A 26,234-nucleotide genomic window follows, 5' to 3' on the forward strand; every position below is an offset into this window, starting at 1 on the left:
ATAGATGAATTAAATATGTAAGATACGTTTGAACTTGTTAGATTTGAATTACATGACATTTATTCATCACTAAGAATGTGACTATGCTAATTTATTGTGCATCAATTTCTGATAAGGTCAAATCAGAATGATTATTGATGAAACATCGATTTCTATTATGCTACAATTCTTGGAAGCAAAGAATGATGCCTTTTTAGTTATATAGAAGTATGCAAAAAGATCGGTTAAATCACTCTTTCTTCATCTTCGCCTTTTTGCTCATCAGCTAATTCCTGCCACTTTTTCATGTTGTACCTTAAATGTCAATGTTATATCAGCAATATCACGATCGCTCTTTTCTACTAATTAGTTATGTCATTTTAAGACTTCTGTGGAAGGAAAGGTGGTAGTTTGTTTTGTGAATGGCAATTAAAGAGTTCGGTGTACTCACAAACAGCGGTCAAGCAACTGTTGACATTCGGGAATCGTCGTGACGATCAGTTCATAACACGGAATGCAGATATACTTCATGAAAGTTACTTGCATCTGCGGTAGTTCATTTACCTTTTCTCGATCCATCATTGCAATCGGATCTTGTCCATTTTTTCGTTCCTCATCTCCCTGAAGATTGGAGTGATGGACTGTAGCCAATACTAAAGATCAATTAATCATTACTGATAACCTCGGGACCTATAGATGTTTAGTTTTTATAACGTCAATTGCTCCATCTGCAATTGATCATATCACTCACATTTTTACTTCTCACTAAATTTGTGAGCAACCAATTAATCTCTATCGGAAGGTAGGTATTATATGACAAGGTATTCAAGTTTAACTTCAAGTGGTGTAAAAGAAATTGTTTTTCAGTCGTTTTACAGCATAATTTAAATCCCTTCCCTCAATGGGATCGGCTGATAAGTCGTTTTCTGCATGAAACTTTTTTTTTGCTTGAAGATTTTGAAAATCCTAAGGGCATATCAAATAATTATGCGAAATTGGTGGATACTAGAGAGACAAAGTCGCTAACTTGCTCATAAAATTCCTCGAATATTGTTTTGACAGCTTCAGTATGAATAGGCCATGGCTTCGATGCGGCAATCACATCGCAGCCAGTCATCAAAATAGTTTTCATTAAAAACCTAAAACTGGTTGAAAGTTGATTGATTTGTAAAGGTTTTAGCAGAATTCGTCTTTTGCTCCTAATTTATCATCCGTTATCATTTACTTTTGGCTTGTAATTATGACATCTTCATTCGCTATATTTACTTTTATGATTCATCTCAATGTTAATTTATCTCTTTGAAAACACTTGGAATAGAAAAGCATTTAGCAAATTTCAATTCTTCAATGCTAGATGTGCTTACCGATGATCTGCATTGTCCCAATTGAAATTACCATCAGCTAGAATTGCTTCCATTTCCCTTTTATTGCTAATGAATACCTCCAGATCAGTAGCTAATATGCAATGCTTAATAATACCCAATATTTCCTTGTATTCTTCTGAGGAGAAAGACTTCAAAATATTATGTCCAACCTGAAATATGCTACAATGATCTCACAAGGCGATTAATTAAATCGGAATTGCTATACACAACGGAAATTGAAAAAAGGAAGAAAGAAGACCTGTTGTAAAATAATAACAGTTTGATTGAAATGATGATGTTCCATCACTGATGTTGAATAAATTGATGCCAATGGGCTACTCATCGATTTCATATATGCATTATTCTTGCCGCGGTGATCGAGATCGTGACATAAACACGCTATGTATAGTGCTAGAGACTGCAAAATAAATGTTTTTTTACAAGTAAGAAATATTTATTATGATTTTGAGATAAATTTATAAGTATCTCATTGTTTTGAGTAATTTCAGTCAGAGATTTGGTGATATACATTAAAAGATATTTCGGCTCCTGAGTATTCCCACATTTCTAACTGGCATTGTTTTTTTTTTTTTTTGGGAATTGATATGATTTTTTTATTTGTAATTACTTCAACATAAAATATTGCTGATGTCTTAATCAATAAAACTTATCCTAGTAGTGAATATATCCAGGACAGATATTGCAAGAAATATCATAATTTTACAGTCGATGTAATTTACCTGTGATGCAACACTTAAAGTTATAATGTTTCAAATTGCTATTCTAACTCTGAAAGAACGGCACTTATTGAATTTTAATTTTTTATTAATTTTATTTTTTTGCTTAACAGTTGAAAAATATTGAAGTGACTAGAATAAGCACCTGTTTCAAGTTGAAAATTGTAGTAGTTCGAAGTAAGCAATACATAGCGTGCGCTACAGTCCATCCATGCAACCAGTTATGGTACACTACTTGGCGGTAATTTTTGCGCACAGTGAGTACAAAGCGAATTAAGTCATCTTCGTCATAATTGCTGAAATATTCTGAAATGATAAAAACCAACACAATACGTCACCTTCCAAGCTAACTAGTTAAATTTCTCAAAAGAAAATTAAATTACAGGAATGATTTACATTTTTCTATCAATAATAAATAATTAGTTATTGCACGAAACCTTTCATTCATTTCAATTAGATATTCTACATTAACAATATGCAATCTATTATTTCATCATCAGCATTATAATAACATACAATTTCCCTTTAAAAAGCTTTCGGAACATATAAATAGCATAAAGCGGCTTCTCAAGCTCAGTTAATTGAAGTCCATTAAATTCGAATCTATAAAATTATGCTAATTATTTTATTTTCCATATTTTTGTTCATTCTTTCTTTTGAAGAATTTCCATCTTCCTTTCTATTTTACCATCTATGTTTACAATCAACAAAGACGAAAAAGCACCACCAATCAGTGGGAGAGAAGAGAGAATAATGCCTAAACATATTTGTGATAGTTGGATCTAAACTGAATTTAATATGTTAAATTATAAAAAAATGTGAAGAGTTTCACAATAAACTTGCATTAAATAGCTTCAAATGATCAAATTAATGATTCTTTAAGTTAAAGAAGAAATTCAGAAAGAGAGCAATATGGAACTAATAGAATAATTATCATATTGAAATTCAAATTGAATGCAGATGAAAAACAGAGATTTGTTGACAGACTTATCCAATTCCTTGATTTCATCGTCAATTTTGACACTTTTTAGCTTCTTCACTTCTTCCTTGTTGCATACACTATGATATGCCAATACTTCTAGTGCCACCCGATACTTCTGCACATATTACAATTAAGTTTTATGCATTAGATTCAAGTTAGATGTAAACTTTTCACAGATAAAACTGTCCAAATCTGAAGACATCTGAGAATTTCATGGTATTATCATTCATTTTTTTTCAATCTAATTATTAAAACTGCTTTATATTTATGCTCGATCTCTTCCATCATATTTATGCTCCATTTCTCTCATGAAGTTTGACAGAACCTGCTCAGAGCGTCTTATCTGATTATAAAGCTTGGCATGATGCAATGCTAGGCCACAATACACGGCGAATGTTTCAAAGGAATTTTGATCTCGTTTTGTGAATGGTCCATCCGTTTTGTTAATCATTTCTACTACACCGATCACTCTATAATTAACAAACAACGATATACAAATATAATAGTTAGGAAAAGAGATGCCTAAGTTTAATGTATTATTCGCGATAACACGGAAGTATTATTAGCGGAAATTCAAAAAATTAAAAAGTTTACTGGTACTAAAGAAGTTGAAACTTACGATTTACGAATGAAAATAGGCATGCAAAGAATATTCCTGGTTCTGTAACCCGTCTTTTGGTCTATGTCTTTGTTGAATCGCGGATCTTCGTAAGCATTTTCGATATTCAGAACTTGTCCTGTCATAGCAACATACCCACTGATACCCTTGTTAGCTGGAAATCTGTAAAATTGATTTCATTACAAGACAAGAATACGATCGATCTGACATCATTAAGATCATGTTAAAGCGCACTGAAAACATTTAAACTTTTCAAAATTTAGAAGTTTCTGGACAGTTTCGTTAACTATTCTGACTAATTGAAACAATGTCATAGAACGCACATCGCAATTTTCTTTATAATTTCCCGGTAAGCAATTTCTATGAAAATACCTAAATCACCAACTGTTTCCTAAACAATTTATACCTTGAATCTTTCCTTATTAAGTTTCAATCTCTTCTCCATCTATGAAATAATAGAAAGTAGTTATCACTAACCTAATCTCTTCATTACCATCTTCGTTAATTTTAATTTGTTCATCTTCTTGAGTACCTACATCGAAGATTCTAGCATACAGTTCTTTTCTTCTGTGATCTACAAGAAAGAGCGAAGATCGGTCTGCATTTGTCAACTTTTGAGCGAAATTCTGAAAATTTCTAACTCAACTTTGTGAAATCTTGAATATTTCAATTAGAAGATTCATTAGAACGAAATGTGTCTCTTACTATTCCTTTCACTCTGAACAATGACTGAATGATAAGTACACGATGGGATGAATGAATGACTTACCATAACTTTTTTGATAACAGCATCCATACTGACAATATCCTGAAATATGGATCTAATAACAGGACGAGTTATGTGTGTTTTGATATAAATATTCCAATGGACTTACTTCACCACATCGAGCAGGAAAGTATTTAGCTTTCGTTGTTCATTGTTGTACCACAAATAAGTATTATCATCTTTATTTGATGTAAGCTAAACTATTTGCAATTAATCTCTGAGGTGCAAAAAGAGAGAGAGGAAAAAAAAGACGTAACATAATGAACATAATTAAAGAAGCATTTGTGTTATGCGAGGTTAAGCTTAGAACATTCGAAAATTTCTTTTCGCATTCACATTTTAAAATGTTTGCATGCTTTATGTTTTGAAGCAGAGATTGATTGGGAAAAGATTAAATATTAGTGGTAATACCTGTGCGTAGTAGATGAGAGCGCTACCCCAAGTACAGAGAATATTAATGCAAATGTGATGTTGTTCGGTGAGGGAACGGTAGAAATGAATTTCTCCTGCAAATCTCGAGAATGAGAATGGTACTAGATGTGGAAAAACGCTACTCATTTCATAAAAAGAAAGTTTTTTGCTTTTTTGAAAAAAGGAATGGAAAAAAAATATTGTTGTTCACAATACAATAATCGTGATTTTTGTAATTAAGTATGGAATTATGTAAGGATGAAAATAAAATGTAATCAAATAATTGATTTCTTAAATTTAAAAATCCCAAACTCTTTCATAATTCCTCTGAAAATTTGTCAAACTTTGTTCAGTTTTAATAATAATTTCATAATAATAATAATTTAGTACTAATAATAATGATAATAGTGAAACAAATAGGAATAGGAATTAACCAAGCAAGACTCCTGAATAATCTTCCACTTTTTTCGTATAGACAGGCAATCGTTTGTCTTTGGTCATTTGCTTTAATTGGACATTAGTTCCTATTCGGTCAATAAAATAAGCATTATTTTCACTGTACATTGTCACATCAAACAATTCATTGTGGGTTAACTGTGCACAGGCATGTCCCAATTCATAAAGAATGAGAGGCAAATTGTTACCACTGGAGATAAGTAGATTATAAAAGCTGGACAGATCATCTGCCTAGAATAAGGTAAGTTCGTTAATAAGGTGACTTGTAGAATGGATACTTGCAGGACATGATAATGTTTTATTACTTGAAATAGTCTGATTAAATGATTTGATAAGTGAAAGAAAGGAAGGAATCTAATAATGTTAAATACATGGATTTATTTAGTCATAAATTTGGTTGATGGAATATTTCATCTGTAATAAGTATCACACATTGCTTACCATCCATGGTCCATTCATTCCTTTTAAGGCCTCCTTTTTAACTCTCATATTGCGCCTGGAACACCATCGATGAAATACCTCATTGGTCACATTCGGTCCAGTGGCATAATTTTCCAAAAATTTGGGATGTGAATTGAGATATGCGACAATACGCTCCTCTCGCGATTCCATTACAAATAGCTTTTCACTTTGAGATTTATACAATGAATACTCAAATTTAGGATGGTACGATTAGATTAACAACAATAAAGTAGCTTAGATAGATGTAAGCTTTTTCTAACAGTGAAAATTATTTATTTGGAATATGCAGGCACTTCTGACAACCATAGCAACCGCTGTGTAATTATTTTCTTTCCTACCTTTTTCTTCACATAATTGATATCTCTGATCACATCGAAAGCAGTAGATAAGCCTCAGACCAAATTTAGAAATTATCAATCCTTCATTGGCAAAAGTGCTTTTACAACTCTTTAACAGCCAATGCAAGCATTCTCACAAAATTATCTCAAATAGTGCTTTAAATTATAAACTTTGTTAAGTATAATATTAATTATTTCTCTACTACCTTCAAAGGTCAAATCCATCTGAAAACTCATTTTGTTTCAAGATAATACAAGTTTTAGTTTAAGCACATACATCCAAGCATCAAATAGAAATATTGCTTTCAGATAGTACAAAGCTAACTTTTAAATATCAAAATTAGTTGGAAGTAACATTGACATCAATAATAAAAAGTTCCTCAAGTAAATTTATATTTACCACTTGCCTCAAAGAAATTTTGGAGAAAACCAAATGCTCACACTCTTCAACTTGGGTTTTTAACTTATTCAAGTAGGCATTGAACTAATTCATAGTTAAAGTATGATTACGTTATTTACACACTATCTGACAGCATTGTTTAATATTTTGAAAAAGTTTTATAGATTAGAGCAAAAGCAAAATCATGTAATTTTATTTAAATATAAGTTTCAATTTTTATTTTATGCAAAATAAATTTTTGCATAAAAAATTTTAAATATAAGTTCGATACAATGTTCAGAAATGTTCTAATTAGCACTTCTATGTTACTTTGTTTATTCACAAAAATATCACTTTTCATTCCATATCCATCACTTTCGACAACGTCAAATTACACTATCATTTGACGTATGATGTGATCACTGCATAGCAAAGTGTTTCATTAATTTAGAGCACACAAACTACACCATTTAACCTATTTCGCAAGTTCCATTATCAACCAACTACTATTTCATTTCTTGTGCATAACAGAAATTGTCAATTTAGTTTTCACAAAAATTTTATAAAATTGTTGAAATGAATGACTCTTTGTTAAATTTCATCTTAATCTGATTATGGATAAAAAAAGTTCTACTAATGTAGCACCACCCTAGGGTAAAGGCAAATACAAATGTAAAAATACGGTAGAATAAATAATCCATTAACAAGTATGCGAATTTCCTGTTTGCTTTTTTTGTTTTCATAAAACAAACTGCTAACATCCTTCACATTGCTATTGTTTAATCATTTTGATGCTACTGTTTATCGATTTGTTGACATATAGCTGTCAACTTTGTCGTTAAACATAGACATATCATTGACAGAATTATAACCATTTTCAGTACCACTAAAATGTGCTTATTTTTTCTCCTTTGACTGAGCAACAGGTTGCGATAGGAAACAGTTATCCTTTTTACTAAATTATTTAAAGTCTAACTTTGTTGCTATTGTTATAAAAGCTACTATATTCATGCTAGCATTGTTCTTATTGTTTCAACTTGAGCAGGCATTGATAGTAATTTTTTGCTTCTGTGATATCCTTACTCAGCTTCTATTCATATGATTACTTATGTAATGTAAGAGTAAGTAATCTGAATTTCAATCATTTCAAAACAATATGATACACTCCATGCTCATATTTTCTTTCCAATTAATTAATTAGTTTCAGATTGTGGATGTTTACATTTCTCATACTTTTGACATACATCGTAAATGATATCTTTGGGAAACTCTGTCCACCCATATTTGGCCAGTTTAAATGTCCATTGAACTTCACTTGTGTAATTAATGAATGTTACTCTGACAATAATGCAACAGCACCGCTTGATTGCGAACAAGTGAAATGCGATGCTAATTTCAGGTGCTATAAGGTGACTCATAACTTCTTTGAATTCACTTTTCAAAGTTTCTAATTGTATAGAGATACTATCTCTACTATGAGGATATGCAAAGTGGAGTTGGTAATTAGTAATGAATTTTGAATGAAATTTCAATCATAAATTTCTCTTATCAAATTAAACATTATCATCTCAAGAGAGTGCTTCTCTCTTTTAAATTATCAGTTATATCGCATAACAGGGGAGATGTTATCCAACAACCGGTCTGCCTTGTGATCGAAATGTGCAGTTATCCGAACATCAGTCCAAATCTATAACTTCTAACTGCGGCCTAAAAGGACGATGCATCAATGGTCGATGTGCTGAAGACAGTTAAGTATTTTGTCGACATAATCATGAAGGCAAAATATTCGAGATCAAAATTCCATTCAGACATTCATAATGATAATGATAGCACATTATCAATCAATCTGTATAAACTTTAATGCGTGAGAATTTTTTTATCAACAAGAAATCCTAAGTCATCTTTTAGCTATTTCTTCTGATCATATGTGATAACACTGATAACAATCACTTCTTCATTTGTTAAATTTAATTGTTTACACTGAATGAGATACTTTTAATATCTTCTACTAAGAGTAAAAAAGTGAATAGCATAGTGTTTAAAGCAAACGAGCATTTAATACAATTCATGTTTAACAGATAATTCTTCCTACTTTAAAATGATACAAATTATATGTTAATTTCAGAATGTTTTGGAGCTAACTGTACCAAGGATGAATTATGTGGTGATGGAAAATGTTTGACAGTAAGCAGTAATTTCTGTATAACTCATTTCGACTGTGGTCCTACATTCAAGTGCTATCAGAACAAATGCATACCATTTAAGAGAAATTCAATCTCATGCAACTGTGATCCTGGTGAAGTGTGCCAGAAAGGACGTTGCATCTCAGATCCAAATATGTTTTCATGATATTTAAGCTACAAAATAGCTAAATCAAAAGTAATTTAAGATATTAAATTAGTCTACACCTTTTTTTTTGACAATTTATTTACGTAGTATCACAAATTAACCACTGTTGTATAGTTTAAAAGGAAGAAAAAGCGATTGATCATGAAATAATGGAACTAAGTAATTTTGAAGCTGGAAATGATGAAAAAGACTTCCATACATTTCATTTTTGAATTTGAGAAAAGTTATTCAGTTTTCAGGTTGTGCACATGTAAGCTGTCAACCGGGCTCGTTTTGTTTGCAAGGTACATGTCAGTCAGCTATCGGTCAAGATTGCACTTCTACAACATGCCAAGGAGGTACGATTACTTACTTCTCTAATTCAAAAAATTTTATCAAATAGTAAATCATTGACTTAATAATAGTATGTCGCAAAACAGGGCGATATATAGTAGAACAGGTGAAAAGACGAAAAAGATCAGAGTCATTGTGATCGGTCGTAGCTCTTGTAGAAAACATGTAATACTTCAAAATGAATGGAAATAGTATAGAAAATGGTGATATTAGTTGCTTCCGTATTTTAATTCAGGATGTGAACTCAGGTATCTGGAATGTTGTGTGAGATTAGCGTATGCCACTTGTGAAGTTGAATTTTTTATTGCAGGTACAATTTGTGTAGAGGGACGATGTATTCTGGATCCTTGCACTAATCGTTGTCCATCGGACCATGTTTGTCGAGAAGGTCAATGTAGACATCTTCAAGGATTGTTATGTTATCGAGAATGTCCTAAACCCTATGTGTGCATCAGTGGGCGCTGCACAAAAAATGGTAATAGTGTATTAGCACGTTTAGACGTCAAAAATTATGCTAACAGTGATGAAGAAAAAAATTTACTAATTAATATTTCAGAATGTTTTGGGAAAATTTGCCAACTTGGTGAAATGTGTCAATCTGGCCTCTGTATCAAAGTGGAAGGACGACTGTGCAGTTTGGCGATACGTGATTGTGCTGAAGAATTTGAGTGCATAGGAAATACTTGTCGTGATTTATTGGTAAAAGCCAATGTTACTTTACCATAACTATGATTTCAATTTGTTAAAGTGTTGGAATATACCAGTTTTGCGGTGAATATATCTATATATATATATAGATAGATAGATATAGAACGGTTTCACTCATTTTCAAACTTGAACTCTAATCCTTTAGGATTGAAACTTTATGCAATAGATAGATAATACCTAATAAATTCATTACGAGTAAAACACACTATTGCAGAGAAGTTATTACACTTCAGTTACTGTCGAAAAGTATTTGATAAACCTGAAAATCGATCTGAGATTTTTGTTGACTTTCTCGCAGTATTAGGTGTTATATTCCAAAAATTCTTGCAAATAATTGCAGTCATAAGGACCATCTATAAATGATTCCCAAAGATAGTAGCGTAGCTGGCAAAGTCAGCGATAACCTAACAAACGGATATGCATTACTGGTCACTTTCACGCGATTGATTTGTGAGATTTCTGAAATAGTTCTATCATAATACATGGTCTACACGTAAGCATTCTTAAATAGTAAGCTTTTTTTTTAGATACTTCTCTCATATAACTTTAGTTCAACGAATGTTTGCTTTCCATTGCAGTAAATTATAATCATTGACGTTTGAGAAGTATAATTTCAATTTTTGGAAAATAGAACCTTCTGTTATTTTCTTTATTAGCAATTATCTAATCTTTTTTGTCAATCTTCTCTATCACTCCTTTCATTCAATTCAAAATAACTAGTTTAGTGTAGTATGTTCGGAGCCTAGTAATATGAAAGTTCTGGAATTTGTTGAAATTATCATATTTAATTTAATTTCGACTAACATAGTTTGATCCAAAACTTACGTTCTGTAATGAATTGATAGTGAGCATAAAAGCCGGTGGCGTCAAAGATATCATTGGAGCGAAATAACATCCGAAAATAGTTCGATTCACTAACAATTGAGTCTCTTGGACAAATCTGACCGCAATACCGACGATTAGTACGATCCTGAGTTTGGTAGTTGCTGAATAGTACGTAATCGCTGTGCGTACTATCACCGCAGCTGGAAATTCATAGTGTTCGGGATCATATTATTTTCACGAGAAATATGAAAACCAGAATTATAGTAAACAAAAAACAAATGTTCGAAAACTTACGCCGCTAATCCTTCCACGTCAAAATATTCAAAATGTATAATAACGACCTGTTTCTCAGCTCCATGAAATATGTAGTGGCAGTCGATGTTGCGAGGATAATATCCTGGATGATTAGGAGAGAAAATGTCACCTGAGCTGCGCTGAGATGAATTAAACTCATAATGACAAGCTGAAATATAAAAAGTGGGAATCCAACATTACTTCCTACATAATTAAGTGGTATCACATTTTAAGTTATTAAATGAATCATTGAGATTGCTAGAATGATCTGTATTCCAGTTATATTACGGAAACCTCGGTAAGGCAGTACGTGATATCTGAAATAGCAAACGATATCTAACTATCAAGTCAAGCCAATCCGTTTAATTTATCAGTCAGCCAAGACTCATGTCTCGTTATTAACTAGTCTTTGTCAAAGCATTGTCAAGTTAAGCAAAAAATATATGAACAAGTATGCGGCTAGAAATAAATGAAAAGAAAAAGAGTTTACTAAGGAAAACAAATTCACTTATATCATTTCTCACTTCAGCATTCATTTCTGATAAGCCTAGATCAGATCGAAAGTGATATTTTAATACAAATCCAAAATTTTCAGCATTAGTCATCATTCGTCTCATTACTCTGGTAGATCGAACTACATAATCCAAAGTTAATAGATTTTTGGTAGACATCAGCCGAGGAGGTGTTTCAGCACCACAGAAGTCTTCGATTCGAGACATGCGGGTACCAATCAGGACATGAGCTGATAAGTGATCCATTTCATCGCATCTTTAATCGGTTCAAATAAATTTCACATAATTTTAACATCACTATGAATTCATAATATTCTTTGAAATATGTTTGCATCTATTTCTGTCCTTTTAAGGGTCATTGGATGATGAATGATAACGAAACTAAAGTTTTTAGACTAAAACAACTCTGTAATCCTGGATTAGTTTTAATCCAGGATTACAGAGAGAGCTGATAAGTGATCCATTTCATCGCATCTTTAATCGGTTCAAATAAATTTCACATAATTTTAACATCACTATGAATTCATAATATTCTTTGAAATATGTTTGCATCTAGTTTTAGCTTAGTGTTCAACCATAAGCAATCTACAGTTCATTCGTATATACAAAACAAGAATGAAATGTTAATTAGTAGCAGCAATGTTCTTATTGTCACTTACTTACCTGTTGGTATTATTATTCAAATGAGGGATTCGAGAATACAAATGAAAATAGAGAAATGTAATTTGCACTCTTTCGGTGCCACTACCGAGAAATATAAACTGGCATTTGAATGGTTCGTCACCATTTACGTACTGTGTTGAATTGAGAATACCTGAGACACCGGAAAAGGGAGAATCGCTATCAACTACTGAGGATGAAGTGATCCTCACTGTGCAGTGTTCTCCTGAAATAACTCTCTGCTCAGTGATCTGATTGATTTTAACTGATAAAAAATTCAGAAGGTTGTTCGTGATATGGAGTGAAAGATTAATATAATTAGTGATGAACTTACCATCACTCCCGAATATTTCCATAAATAATGTAAGGAAAAAGGCAATAAGCCTCTTACGGTCTACTTTCATCGTTTAACACATTAAAGTAACTCTTGTGAAGCCTAAGGACATGCCTGGAAGAATTGGCCTTAAATGGAGAGAAAAGCAATCGATGCGTTTTGAGGAGGATTGAAGGATGAGAGATAAGGAAGAGCATTTAATGGTAACTACTCACTTAAACTAATTTCATCGCCGTGGACATCAGTGATGGCTGAAGAAAATTTAGTAGAAGGATAAGAGGAAAACAATGAAAATGATAAGTAAGCCAAGTCTGAAATATTATCATTGGCCAGCGGAGTGTTGCTTTCGTCTGGCATATTCTGTGATAATTGCTGAGATATATACTTGAATGAAATATGAAAACCGCGGGCCTGGAAAGAGTTATTTTATGAGATGTCGAATATCTCTTGATATATTACTTTCTAAATACTTGTACGAATTGCACAGCTTTTATTTGTGTTATATTTTTTTTATATACTGCAAATTGTAACAGATGATTTCCTGATGAAAATATGATTGGAAAGTTTTATTCAGGCTTTTTATGCTATGCAAAATAAGTAAAGCGAATTTGAATGAGAGCATGAATAAATTTCATCTGTGAGATGGCTAAATTCAATAATTCAGTGGGACGAACCCATTCCGTAAGCCTTTTTCACTTGTTAAAGTGTTTTTTTTTTTTCTCTGTCTCTCTTTTGGAAAATGAAGTGTCACTTTTCTTTTAAATTTTATCAATGCACTAAAAATTTCAGTCTTTCTTGCTTTTATCATTATCATTTATTAGCATTTTTTGCTTCTTTCATTGTTTTTTCTCTTTTTTAATAAAGTATTCATTCATCAATTAGAATGTTGAAAACGATTCAATAGTTGCACTGGCATATGATCACTATGATTGATTCAATTATCATAATAATTTAGCAGAGTATATAGAACACTCACAGTATTAAATTATTTATTTTGAGCACGACTGAATGTATAGTTAAGTAATAAGCATAATTCCAGCTGCTACATATTTCCGGAATCAGTCCAGTATTAGCCAGTTAAATGAAGCATAACTTTTTCTCTCTCTCTCATCCATTCCTGTTTTTTTTTTTGTTTTCTCTTTTCTAATCATGTGCACTTTTAATCAACCATCCAACAATAAATCTTTTGCATGATTGGCAACATCAAATATTCTTATCAGTTTTATCATCTTTCCTAACGAACCTCCACTTATCTTTTAATCACTTTTCTTACCGTAAACCTTTACTAGAAGAGTTCTTTGTTTTAGAAATCAGCAAATAATCAATTTCATATAAGTACTTTTTTTTCATTTCTATTATGTTGTAAAGTAAAATTTCAAAAATAACAATGGCTTTTTAATTAAAAATAAACCTTCACAAATTTCAAGAAATTTAACCACTTATTAATTTCTCTAAATAAATAAAAAGATGGGACAAGTGACAAAGAGCTTTAAGGATATGTACACATAGTGAACTCACTTTTACTATGTCATTGTTGCCACTGTGAAATTCAATGATATATCCATGCATTGTTTGAATTTGATATGGTGGCATCGAGTCATAACAGAGCTTTTCGAGATGAACCTGAATGCTTCTACTAGCAATAATCTTTTCAAGAATTTCATCATATCTTTGGAAATCCTTAAAAACAACAGTAAAAATGCCTCTTCCTTTTAAGTTCCACTTTTTTAAAGCCTTACCATGATATATTTCATAAAAGTGAATGAAATCTCGTAAAAAGAATGAAAGATAGCACAGCTTTTCTTCTTACCTTTGGATGCATTTGATAGATGTCAATGAAGTCTTCATGGCAAGCATAACGTCTTAAATTCAGATATTCTAAAGAAATTATCAAGCTAAATCCTTGACGAGGTGCTAAATAGTACGTGCAATTGGTTGTGGTTGGATAAAAGTATGGATAATTAGGCGAGAATATATTACCAGCTAAACTATCAACACGAAAACGACATGATTCTATTTCAATAGCATTCGAAAAGAATCGTCCTGTAAAATTAGTTAAAGGTAAACTAAATTATAGTATATAATTGCTTCAAAATTATTCTCTCACTCAATTTTTCTCTCTGTCTACAGCATTTATTAGCAAGAGGAGTAAAATATTAACATAAACAATGGTCATACCTTTAGGAATAAGATTGTAGGTACCATGAAAGCCTCTGGAGGTACCAGATAATTGAACATGGAATATGAGATATCTCGTGTGAGAGTAGAATGTTTGCCCAACTTCGATCTTAAAAAGATGTAGCTATCCGGTACACACCAATAAAGCAATAGGCGCAGTAAGGTATGTCCAAGAAATGTTACCTCTCGAGCACAGAATTCACCGTTGTGAGCGGTCTTTTCATCGATCAGTCCATTCGATATATCATCAAATAACCTTAAATAATCATTGCATCTAAATTGCTGCTGTGTAAAAATCAGTTCTTTGTCAATCACTTACCGATCAGTTCGGGGTGAGAGGTGAAAGTAGTCAAAGGTTACTTCAATAATGTATCCATCCGGAGCTGTAAATTTATATAGCAAACATAAAAGTGGGTGCTGAAGAAGCACTGATGATGGAGCTAATACCGATGATAATGGATATTTCGGGAAGTCTGGTGACTGGAAAATGCCAGTCGAGTTAAACTGGATACAACGACAGCTAGCCATTGAGGTGTTTGTTAAACGTGGTAGAAATGAGAGATACAGATATGGTATCAGGAAAGAAATACGGTAGACGGCAAGTCTTCGGGATGATAGAATACATGTCACACCAGTATTAGACAAATATTCAGTGAGGTAGTTAGTGTAAAGTTGTATGATTGATATGAATTGGTACAAAATTTCATCTTTCATAATTGCAAAATAAATGATAACACTGAGATTTCATATTATAAATCCAATAAATGACTGGACAAGGTCACACTTCAATTCTTATTGTCCCAGTGGTACTATTTATGTTAAAATAAAATTACAGTTAATACACAGAGAGAATAGACAATCGAAGATACATAATGAACAGAGGTAAGGCCCAAATACTCACTGATTCCAAAACTGAAGCGCAAGCTGGTAGGTACACTTAGTCCTCTGAAGCTGCGTCTGTCTGTATGTTTGTTATGTGTGCTGTCCACATCGTTTCACAACTACAACTGTTCATACATTTACCTTCATGTGATATGGCATGGCTTCAAGCATATCTATGTGAATGTATATATATATGTGTGTGTGTATGTGTATGTGTGTGTTCGTGTATGCATGTGTGTGTGTGCTGTAGGTTTGATAAAATAAAGGCAATGCAATTTGAAAATAGGATGGACTGAGAAGAAAAGCGTCTGTTTGTGGTAAGGAATTCCAACTATGAAACCAGCTGGCAGTATATTTCTTTTAATTCCTAATTAGCTTTGTGCTATGTATTAGTTTCGCTAGGCCTTTATTGATGAAGATTAAACAAAGGAAGAAGAAAAATAGAAAAGTTAGTCTAATTCCTCGAGATTAATGTCCTTAGGAAACTATTCCTCGAGACTAATGTCCTTGTCATAACAGTTACTAATTAAGGAGAAGCAGATTGTAATTTCTCATAGATGTGGAATTGTAGAAAGTTCCACTAATTTCTTTATCTTCTTCATGTCATCAATTTGTTCATCTGGTTCAAAAATTTAATAATTGTCCATTTATTTATATTGGATAATATTTAACCCATTATATTTAATTTTTTTTTTTAAATTTAAAAACTGCCCTGTTCAATTTCTTTATTTAAACAATCAACTTTAATATGTATCCCTACTAAGGATGAGTATTTAGCTTGATCGGATTAACTGATTTTTGTTACAATCAATTAAAAAGACACAGCAGTTTAATATCAGGTTAGATTAGGTGAAATGTTGAAAATTTGACATTAATTATAAAATCAGTTCCCGAGTAATTCATTGACTTGTAGATGGTAAAACTAATTTTTGTTAATTTTTAATGTAATATAAAAAGAACTGCTTACTATGATTTTAAAGAATGTCCCATCAATGTTCTACTGAGCTAGTGGATAAATGAATGACAGTGGATTGCCATTTCCACAAGACTGATGTCACCGAATCAGAATTCATCAGGAGGCGAGGGAAAGCATGGATGAAAATATAATATATAGAAATTTATTGTCATTACTTTTATTTATGTCCTTAATGAATTGTTTATTCTGTTTCCTCTCCAAAATTGCTCCAAATCGGATGAAAGTAATTGAGAATCCTTAAAGACTCAGTTTATTCAAATCCGGTAAGGAATAAACAAACCGCCTTCCTCTCATGGCACTTATAGCAACTTATCACACGTACGTGAAGTAGACCGGTAGGAAACAGTCACGTCTTCTTAATATGTACTTAGATTAGTAACCTTCACCTAAGTTAATGACAGAAGAATAAAAACTGATTTAGATGATTGATTTATATCTGTCCGATCGATTCCATCAATAATAGCCATGCAAGCATGAAATGCACGTGATGAACATGCCATACCGCTTTTGATTTTTTTGGGAAATCCTGTTTCGAAATGGCGGTATTCATCGACACTGGCTATTCTGTCTACTCTAATGAGCTAATCAGCATCAATCAATAACTTATTTGTTGTGCACTGGATAAAGTGATAATAGAATATTCCACATCATTACTTATCCTCACTTAGGAAGAAAAATAAATGTTTGGAAAAAATTAGGATAAGTGAATAATGACGTGCGTGTTATGACGTGCGGTTATGTCAAACTGAAGCTCCATTTATCGCTTAGAGAAAAGTAAACTCTTTTTTCTGCTATGCAACTTTTTTAGACTGCAAGGAAATTAAAAAGAATTAAGGACAGTAGGAAGAAGAGGAGAAGGAGGAGAGGGTGGACTAGTGATGCGGAGAAATGACGTATTTTTAAGTAGCTTAACCGTGTCCTGCCAGTGCGTAAGGTTTGTTAGGTGCATTTCATAACGTCATGCTACCTGCACCCATCTCTGTATGTGCGTCTGTGTATGTATGTATGTATTGGTGTGTAGATGGCTTTTATGCTTACAAAATTTCAAAGCTCCCATATGTTACCTATTACAGGTGTGCAAAAAAAAACCTGAGAGGGTGGAGAGAGATGGAATTTCATTGGATGGAATGAGTAAGGCTGTCAGTAAGGTCTTATAAGGACGGAAGAAGCAGGCAAGCTCACTTTCTGAGGCCATCTTACTTTCCATATCAACGCAGCAGCAATATTCTCCCCATATGACGTGATGTTGCCGTGCTAAAAACAACGCCCAAATGCGCCTTTGGGATTAGAATTATACCTTCCTTGATGAAATGTGGTCGTGTTGTCGTGCTTTAAATGACATGCCTCTTGCTAAACTTACCTCCACTTTTGAGAATTTAATCTTACAAATATATGGAATGAGTATAATCCTTTTAAAAACAAATGCAAAAAGGTATGCGTATGCTTTTGGAAGATGCTTATTACAGCTAATGTGCAATTCTAATATTCTTGCAGAATTCTTCAGCACTCATCTAACACCTTCCCGAGATCAGTGATCATCCATGACTCTCATGTGTCATACAATTTCCCTGAATTTACCTTTTTTGCAAGGTTGTTCCTTTCTATATTCTTTTCGGTAAGGTCAAGATCGATTAGAGAGAGAGAGGCAGAGATGGAGAGAGAAAGAGAGGGAGGGTGAAGGAGAAAAGTAGTGCAGATGGTACCGACGGTAAATGACCATCGCTATGATTGAGGTCAAAGCATACAGAAGCAATGAGCGCCGCAGAAGGATAAGTGACGCACCGCGTCGCACTTCTCCTGCCCTCGTCTCTGTGCTCAAAGGGGACAGTAAAGTGAAATGCAAGATGCAAATTCGAGAAGTCAATTCTCCCACTACTAAAAAGACAAAGCATCCTCAGGAGGACATCACGGGAGATACCGGACATGATAAAGTGCGGGAATGCAGGATGAGAATCATATAAAGTGCTACCAGCAACTGCATAGATAATGATTAATTCTTGCCCTCTCGTTTATTTGCCAAAGTCTTCCCTTTCTCTTACCAGTGAGTTCATCGCCTCTTTCATCTTTTCCGCTCTCCTGACAGCACGAAGAGAAGAAATACTTTGGTCATCCGATCACCACCATCTCCCACAACTACTCGACGACAACAGCAAATTTACAAATGTCATCCATCCCCTGTCGCCTTCCTCCCTTATTCCAGTCGGCATCATTCCGTCTTTCATAACAACATCAAAACATACAGATGAGAGGAGGGAGTGCGTATAGAGTGAAATAAATAGAGAGAGAGGAGAGGTGTACGAGGTGGCATGCAGCAAGCATCTCCCGCAGGCATCCTTGCGACGCTCGCTGCCCATATCAGGTGGTCTCATCTGGTTCTGTCGTTGTCGTTGTCGTAGCCGATGTCCCTTATGTAAGCTGATGGGTTGTCTGTTTTGCTCTTCCTATTTCATTATTGCATATTATTATTATAATATATATTTATACCCCTTGAAGCACTGCCCAAACTCTCCGTCCTCCCTTCCAATGTCATCGTCTTCTCTCTCTTCCATAAGACAGATAACTTCTCCTGGACAAGGGTGGCGATGTGATTTGATTTATGTACGACCTCGGGCGAATGTACCTCATCCACGACACTTCTCTTGCGTTGTTTAACACTCCCGCGATCACTGCTGCTTGGCAGTCTAAGGGGTTAAGGGTCAGATGTATCATACTGTAACGTATGTTATATATGCTTGTGTACATACGTATGCGCATATGTATCTATGCATATGTATGTACTGTTTCGGTTATGGTGACTGGATTACTGCTCTCTATGCCGATGAGGGCTTATACAAGTGCATGCAGATGTATGCATGCATGTGCGTGTCGTGCATATATTTATACGTCAGCATACGTGAATGAGCGTGAGTGTATGGCTGGTATGCGCGTGTCCGCTGTGATATACAGCCTTTTTCCCCTATGCATCCCTTTCGGTGTGGTATTGCAAGTGGATCATATCATCGGTAGTTCCTCAAAGGAGACGGAGGAATGGGCATGGATGATAATGATTCGATCAGTGATATGTTGTCAGCTGACTCGTTTATCTTCCTACTCTCGATATTGCATTGCGCGTTCGCGGTACGTGCATTTCCCCGTGAATCCCAAGCATATCTTATCAAATAATAATTTGTCATCACTAAATCGTGTAATTCTCGCGCTCTTCCAGGTTCAAAATATGTTTGAGCGCACATATTCCTCCCCAACTTTGTCCACCCAGAGTTGCACAAAACCATATGCATGCATATGTGTATCTCTTCCTTCCCATATGGTACTATCATTTCTTTATTCATGGAAGTACGACAATTAAAAGGATGAAAGGCCTGAATGACGTTTTATCAGTGATATCAATAATAATTAGGAGTGGACCGAATAGCTTCGTATGCATCTGATGAATGGAAAACTGCGTACTTTAGCCATCTAGTGAGCTAGAAAGAGATGTTTGACCTGTGATCCCATTTACAAAACAATGTCTAGTGGGCATTACAGGAGTTAGCGGACCTAGTTAGTGCTTTACCTCTCTCTCTCTCTCCCTCTCATTATTGACCTCTTTAAGTGCAGCTTTAAAGAGATGTGGATGCTAGCCCTTTTCTGTTTTGAACGGATCCATCCACATTTGCACAAACCATATGCATGCATCTGTATCTCTTCCCTTCCATTATTCTGTAAATGAGCAGCATAATAATTTGCATATCGGAGCATTGTATGCAAATGTGCATGATTAATGGCAAATTGAATTTTACTGCTTGAAGTAAGTAGTAAATAATAGCAAGGTTGGATTAGGTTGTAGCAATTTTTTAATCGTAATGCGTTATCCTAATGTGACGTCATAGTTGTGACAGTGAATCAGTGCCGATATATATTTGCAGGATGGTACAGTTGTTGTTCCATTGCTCATTATCGTTGGTATCATTGACAGTATCATCATTATCAGAATCGTTTCCTGCTCCTTTCACAGCTTTTTTCCATTGCACACTAAAGTCGTCTAACTATTGCTTAACGAACAGTAACAACATCAACAACAACTTTACTATTATCTCTTCAACAACCATCAGTTGCAATAATTAGTCAGCAACATGTCAACTATGCCATGAAGAATGGCTGTCATCAATGAGCAAGGAGAACCGGGCGCATTCTTCATGTGCACCGAAACATCGCCTCGTTGCTATATCATCCAAAGGGTTTGACATTCCGTTATATGTTTATTTTCCTTTCATCAAATATGCATTTCTAGAGATATGACTCTGTGTCTCTTTAGTATTAGATTTGGGTATATTGTCCATTATCCATGTTATGCTTCTCGTTCACCTGGAACTGTTGCGATGTAATTGTGGAATTATTTTAGACAAGAATATACATGTAAGATCATGGTACTCCATTCATATTTCCTAAAATTACTGCAGTTAGCTGCAACATGGAACCTTCATTTTCTTTTTTTTACTGTCGTAAGTCAGAAAAAATAAAAAATGTAAATGAAATAGGAAAGAAAAATCTTTATCTATATTTTATTTAGATAAAAAGTTTGATGACCATAGTAGTTATGAGTTATGAGTCATTTAACAAAATTAGCAAAGTCAAATCACCTTTAATATCCTTAGTTCCTAATTTATGGATATAGATGTTAAGAATGATACCATTACGCTAGATAGGACTCCAGATATGACCTGAAATTATATAATCAGTGATATTAAAATGTGACTACTTTTTTATCTTCAGCTTTTTTTGGATTTTGTTGACAGTTTTCCTGTATCTCCATTTCTTGCCTTATACACCGTTTTGCAGATATAATATCTTTTTCTTTAAGATTTGAATTTAATTTTGGTCATTTCTTACGCATATTCGAATTTGTGTAGGCTTCTTATTTTTGGGAATTAAAAGTAGCGTAGTGATTTAAGATGAGTTCGAATCCTCTCCAGTGCCGGCTTGTGAAAACTAAAAAAAGTATATTCTTTCATTTGATCGTCAGGATAATATTACATTCTCATTGTTATTGTTTAACCGGATATTAAAGATGACTTGTTTTACTTTACTCTTTAAGATGTGATAACAAGTAGTTTATATCCTATTATCAACTGGGAAGTAGAAAATAGAAGTTGAGTTCCATTAAATCTACTATGACAATAATAATTTTCTCGAAACAAAGGTTTTACTGAAGTTTATGATATTTTAGGAGAATATCTAAGTCTCTGGTGAACAGGTATTAAGAAAGCATAACTACACTTATTAAATGTTTTAGATATTTCTTGAATTGTTGTGAGAACAGTTTGCAATTGTCAGTTGAAAAGTTACTCTGCACCTTGAAAGGTGCAAATTAGCCAACTTTCAGTAAGGTAGCTTCCCATCTCATTTTATAATAGAAATTAAAATAGTAATATAAGGTTTTTTAGTGAGCAGTTCATCTTCTCTAAGTTCCACTCGATGTTGTTAAAATAGAGAGTGTTAAATGATTTATATTGAAATATCTTTAACATGTCAATTTTACTGAAGTATTTCTGTAGGTTGAATGATACGATTATGGTTTTACATGATTGGTTATAATTTTAGGTGAATTCTAGCAGTATTGACCGGATGTTAGATGATATGATGGTGCCATCTGGTGAGTGCGACACACCTCCTACGCCAATGTTACCGTGGTGGTTTACAGCGGAATGTGAGAATCAACTCTTAGCTGCATCGGATCCGCCTGTTATTCAGATGCCGACCAGCATGTCTACAACTCTTTCTGTGCCACCACCACCACCGCCACCACCTCCACCATCAGTAGCAGTAGTAACTCCACCGGCTCAGCGAGTAATTTCTACCGCCGTATCTCAGTCTCCAGAACAAATAAAGCAACAACTCAAAGCTCAGCTAGAATATTATTTTTCAAGGTAAGTTGTTTACCATTATAAGATCAGAGGAACGGTTAATAAATCACTTAGATTACTTCATAAATGCGTCAAAGTTATTATGAAAAATTCAACTGCTCGAGATTCCATTTTCAGAGAAAATCTAATGACTGATAGATTTCTACGGTGTCAAATGGACAACGATCAGTACGTACCTATACGAATCATTGCTGGCTTTCCAAAAGTCAAACGACTCACCAGTGATTACAATCTGGTTGTGAAAGTGCTACGAGGTTTCTTTGTGATCATCGATACTGTCGTGTTCGGGTCGATGCCCTTTATAATGATACTGAAATATGCTTTCTAGCAGGATTCTATTATATCGCTTATGCATGAGAATTAATGAAAATTGATATTTAAAAAGCACCTCTTTCTTTTTTTTTTTCATGTGCCATCTTAGTGAGTAGTTCTGCTAAGTCACTGAAACATAATTAATTACAAGTAGCCACTAAATACTCATTCGGATTCTGTTATATTAATTGTTTGCAGAATCATCTCAGGTGCAAGTCGACGAAAAAGGACAACGGGTACGAGCCGTTTCAAAGCGATGCACTATTATCCTGCGTGAAATACCTGAATCCACCGATGAGAAGGTACTTATGTTTTTTTTAATACACAATCTATCTGTTGCAGTACGTTAGGCAACTACACCAATTTGGTTGACATTTTGTCCTTTCTACGATAAGTTATTGACTTGTGCTCTGTGATCTCCCGGTATTACTTTTCTTTTAAATTCAATATTTTTAGTTTCTATTTTATAAGTAGTGTACAAAATTGTTTTACCATTTTCGGTGCTCTATGTTATGGGAATATGAAATAGTGATGGAAATGGCAGATTATGATACAAAATCGGTCTTTTATCCAGTGTTTAAACCCGATAAACTGCTATAAAATCAAAGAAGAATATGCAAAAGGAATTCTGATGGTTTTTCTCAAAATCAGTGGAAGGCAAAAGGGTGTACTGAAAGTCATAACGCTGTAAGCACTTCAGGAGGTAGCATCAATGTTCGCTGGTGGACCACCATATTTAAGCCTGCAATATGGCCTGAATAATAGCTGGTATGTAACGTTCGAATCGGAAGAAGCTACGGAGCGTGCATTCTTGCATTTGCAGAATCTAGGCAAAACTTTCAACAACAAACCGATCTGTGTAAGTATGTCACAGTTCTTGTTTTGATGGCAACTTTTATTTAAAAATTTTATGCCTCTTAGGTTCTTTGGCTGTTCCTCCATGTTCTGTAGCAGAATACTAACAAACAGATTTGTAGAATATTGTAGTTTAAATGTAAATGGTATTAAGGTGATGCATATGTCGGTGTGTTCTTAAAAGTGATATTTTGTTTTATAAATCAGAGAGCTCCGAAATTTAAAGTAATCCCGAAATGTAAGTAGTAGAAAAAATCCATCAAAAGATAACAGGCTTACTGTTTCATTCAATCGTAATGTGTACACTTCTGCGTGGTTTCATGATTATGTTATAATCTATCACATTCATATATACTATTTGATATACATCATACAGCATCTGTTTTGGAAGAATTAAAATAATAAGTTGATGAATAAATTAATAATTCATTAGGATTTTAATTCCGAAGTAGTTTATAACCATTAGTTACCTGATTAGATCATGCTTCATTAGTTTTAGGCACGAATAAAAACAGGTGGTGCACCATATTCAGAACCATTGAATCTGATTCCGGATCGATCTCCGTCTGCTGTGCCGTCGGAAATTTCAGGCGACGCTACTGTATCCGTTCCCATCGTGCCTGCTCCTTCACCATGTTCATCTGGTATTTGTCGATGTTTTCTATTTATTTTTTAAACTTCATTTCCTGTACGATGGAAATAAAGTTAACTAGCTCTTTATTGTTACAGACACGTTCGATTTGGGTCAAATCCTGGCCAGTTACGGGTACGTACCATGTGCAACTTTCAAGCCTGGTACGACGGTTGTTCATATCACCTCTACTGTCGGTGCAACCGCTAACAGAAATGCCAACCACCATCGATTGAGAGGTGCTTGCTCTGCTGGACTGAATAATTCGAATTTTCGAGGTTTGTTCTGTTTTCCATTACTGATTTCTGTCGATGTTTTAAGTGTTTTTTTGATATACAGTTTTATGATTAATCATATCTACCATATGTGTATTTTCAGGTTCCAATTCCAGAGCACGAGGTGCTTTCGTATATAATCAGCGAGTCTGCACCAGCGATCATCGTGATTTCAGTAATTATCAGCACGGAGGAGGCCGACGGAGCAAAAACCATGGTGACACTCATCGTGATGGTTATCGGGATAGAAACAACGATTCTCTAACTTTTGTTCGTCCTAGAGGCCGACAGAATCGACTTAATTTTTATTCTGGTCAGTTTCTCATTTCTTGCTTACTTATTTATGGTTTTATTGTAAAACTATCATGGGAGTGTATTTGATTATTGTAGGTACTGTGCGAAGTGGGACACCAGTTGAATCACAAAAGACTAATCAAAGCGATAATATACAACACCGCTACGACTACGATCAATCAAGCGGCCGGTAACGCTTTGCATATTAGGTGGTATCACTTTGAAGAATTGTTGGAAAGATACTTCAAGGATTTTCATTCTTGGATAAGGTTCTTAATCACGAATGATGTTGCATTGTTTGGTGTTCGTATTTGTCGCCTTATTTTGAACTGTTTGTTTTTAGGAGTGTGCAGACACGGCAACAACGGCGTAAGCAGAGAGATATGCCACTGTCTGGAATTTCATCGGGAAATAATAAAAGTGTAATATGTCCTCCAATAATTTGCCTACCGCCAGAAGGAGGCAGGAAAAGTGACGAGCAGCAGTGTTGTTCAAAAACAGCTAGCGATGTTGATTCCAAAATAGAAAGAAGCAGTTCTCGTAAAACTGTCGATATGGAATATAGCTTTGAAGAGGTTATATCATTTATTAAGGTAATAGAGCAGTATGGAGCAGCGTCACTAGCGTAGCATTACTATAGTTGGTTAAATTTTTTGTCCACAGTGCACCATATAAACAAATGACATTAAGCGCTTCAGGGTGCGTTTCCTTGTCTTTCTGAAGAAGTATCTCCGGTAGCGGATGTGAAAGAATCAAAATCGCGGAGTAAACCATCATTCAGTTCGGTAGCTGCCGGTAGGAGAGAAGAAAGGAAGGAAGCGAAAGAAAGAAAAAGTTATGCACAGACGCTGAAGCAAAATAATGGGTAGGTCAGATCTTTCCTTTTCAGATATACATCAGATCATGAGATAAAGTCCCGAAAGCCCCCAAAGAAAGTGGAGCATTCTTTGATTTAAAGGTTACGTAATAAACTGAAAACAGCAGAGTAGTTTTATTGAAGTATTTTTCTTCTGGATCGGATCCTATTGTTATACATTCCCTACCTGAGAGACAAAAGATAAAATGTGATAGAGCCTTTTATTCCCGAACTTCTTATTTTTTATAAATAAATTTTCAGATTGCTACAGTCATCTTAAACATTCCTGTGTTGGTACATTCTGTGTACTAGCAATGCTCTCATCTTTTGCAGAGAGAGTCGTTTCACTCATTTTTATTACATTTTTTCATCCAGTCTTTCTGGGAGATCGGTTTTTCGGGGTAAAAATGGCAATTTCTTGTAGCGAACATAATTTTTATGTGTTGCAATTACTGCTCGCCTCCTTTACGGTGAACTTGGACATTTTCGACTCATCCGCAGGAGTTCTTAGCAGAAGTGAATTCCTTTTTCGCAAAATGAGGAATTTTTAGAGGTTAACATGGG

The 26,234-nt window shown here is 34.2% G+C and overlaps 4 protein-coding genes across 6 annotated transcripts; 2 read left to right on the top strand and 2 right to left on the bottom strand.

Moving 5' to 3' along the window:
- Positions 1 to 224: 224 nt before the first annotated feature.
- Positions 225 to 5,926, bottom strand: Bma-pde-5 (Uncharacterized protein; the record flags this gene model as incomplete). Its single annotated transcript, XM_001900944.2, has 15 exons — positions 225 to 294; positions 431 to 600; positions 1,007 to 1,118; positions 1,344 to 1,513; positions 1,603 to 1,761; positions 2,226 to 2,376; positions 2,597 to 2,683; positions 3,068 to 3,177; positions 3,388 to 3,532; positions 3,682 to 3,843; positions 4,159 to 4,307; positions 4,451 to 4,489; positions 4,859 to 4,953; positions 5,293 to 5,545; positions 5,756 to 5,926. The coding sequence occupies 15 exons, from the start codon at positions 5,924 to 5,926 to the stop codon at positions 225 to 227; spliced, it is 2,043 nt and encodes a 680-aa protein (XP_001900979.2).
- Positions 5,927 to 7,707: 1,781 nt separating this feature from the next.
- Positions 7,708 to 9,901, top strand: Bm4157 (Uncharacterized protein; the record flags this gene model as incomplete). Of its 2 annotated transcripts, XM_043080194.1 has the most annotated exons (6): positions 7,708 to 7,902; positions 8,111 to 8,240; positions 8,619 to 8,810; positions 9,082 to 9,180; positions 9,486 to 9,650; positions 9,732 to 9,901. In XM_043080194.1, the coding sequence occupies 6 exons, from the start codon at positions 7,708 to 7,710 to the stop codon at positions 9,899 to 9,901; spliced, it is 951 nt and encodes a 316-aa protein (XP_042936128.1). The 2 variants fall into 2 exon arrangements, with proteins under 2 accessions (XP_042936128.1, XP_042936129.1); XM_043080195.1 differs by lacking the exons at positions 9,082 to 9,180; positions 9,486 to 9,650; positions 9,732 to 9,901 and having other exon boundaries at positions 8,619 to 8,842.
- Positions 9,902 to 10,223: 322 nt separating this feature from the next.
- Bma-sol-1 (Uncharacterized protein) lies at positions 10,224 to 15,400 on the bottom strand (the record flags this gene model as incomplete). Of its 2 annotated transcripts, none has more annotated exons than XM_043080196.1 (11): positions 10,224 to 10,342; positions 10,709 to 10,908; positions 11,003 to 11,171; positions 11,511 to 11,770; positions 12,178 to 12,400; positions 12,724 to 12,919; positions 14,027 to 14,131; positions 14,319 to 14,551; positions 14,687 to 14,795; positions 14,870 to 14,942; positions 15,006 to 15,400. In XM_043080196.1, 11 exons carry the CDS (start codon positions 15,398 to 15,400, stop codon positions 10,224 to 10,226), a joined length of 2,082 nt encoding a protein of 693 aa, XP_042936130.1. The 2 variants fall into 2 exon arrangements, with proteins under 2 accessions (XP_042936130.1, XP_042936131.1); XM_043080197.1 differs by having other exon boundaries at positions 14,870 to 14,960.
- A 5,277-nt stretch (positions 15,401 to 20,677) lies between these two features.
- On the top strand, positions 20,678 to 25,950 carry Bma-larp-5 (Uncharacterized protein; the record flags this gene model as incomplete). The annotated part of the gene is made up of 12 exons (XM_001900948.2): positions 20,678 to 20,761; positions 22,125 to 22,450; positions 22,565 to 22,701; positions 22,958 to 23,061; positions 23,460 to 23,618; positions 24,114 to 24,258; positions 24,344 to 24,523; positions 24,624 to 24,833; positions 24,911 to 25,004; positions 25,158 to 25,389; positions 25,513 to 25,679; positions 25,932 to 25,950. The coding sequence occupies 12 exons, from the start codon at positions 20,678 to 20,680 to the stop codon at positions 25,948 to 25,950; spliced, it is 1,857 nt and encodes a 618-aa protein (XP_001900983.2).
- Between the last annotated feature and the right edge of the window lie 284 nt (positions 25,951 to 26,234).

Source organism: Brugia malayi (genome assembly GCF_000002995.4).
Source record: "Brugia malayi strain FR3 genome assembly, contig: Bm_v4_Chr3_scaffold_001, whole genome shotgun sequence".
Lineage (NCBI taxonomy): Eukaryota > Metazoa > Nematoda > Chromadorea > Rhabditida > Onchocercidae > Brugia > Brugia malayi.